This window comes from Eurypyga helias, unplaced genomic scaffold (assembly GCF_000690775.1).
Source record: "Eurypyga helias isolate BGI_N326 unplaced genomic scaffold, ASM69077v1 scaffold7586, whole genome shotgun sequence".
Classification (NCBI taxonomy): Eukaryota; Metazoa; Chordata; class Aves; order Eurypygiformes; family Eurypygidae; genus Eurypyga; species Eurypyga helias.
The window spans coordinates 18,874-19,103 of record NW_010257186.1 but is presented as its reverse complement, the minus strand read 5'-3'; the positions used below and the strand labels follow the sequence as shown (position 1 = coordinate 19,103).

At 38.3% G+C, this 230-nt stretch overlaps 1 protein-coding gene across 1 annotated transcript in view; it reads right to left on the bottom strand.

Moving 5' to 3' along the window:
• LOC104511343 (cytochrome P450 2W1) overlaps positions 1-230 on the bottom strand; it is a 10,282-nt gene extending 10,052 nt beyond the window's left edge. Inside the window, 1 exon segment of the mRNA XM_010153915.1 lies at positions 2-230. Coding sequence (XP_010152217.1) covers positions 2-141 — 140 coding nt within the window. The 5' untranslated portion in view covers positions 142-230.

Genomic DNA, 230 nt, shown 5'->3' with positions numbered 1-230 from the left:
CGGAAGAGGAGTTGGACCAGGAGGAAATTTATAGGCTGAATTTTTATAGCCAGTTGAAAAATAGAGACCAGCTAATAATAATGCTGCGCACAGCAGACAAATTAATGCAGGATCAGAGATAAATGAAATTAAAAAAGACATTTTTCTTAGTAATAATCTGGATTGGGGGGGGTTAGAAGCAATAAAAATGCAGTGGCACTGTTCAGTTTCTGCCAGCTGGCTTTCTGTTT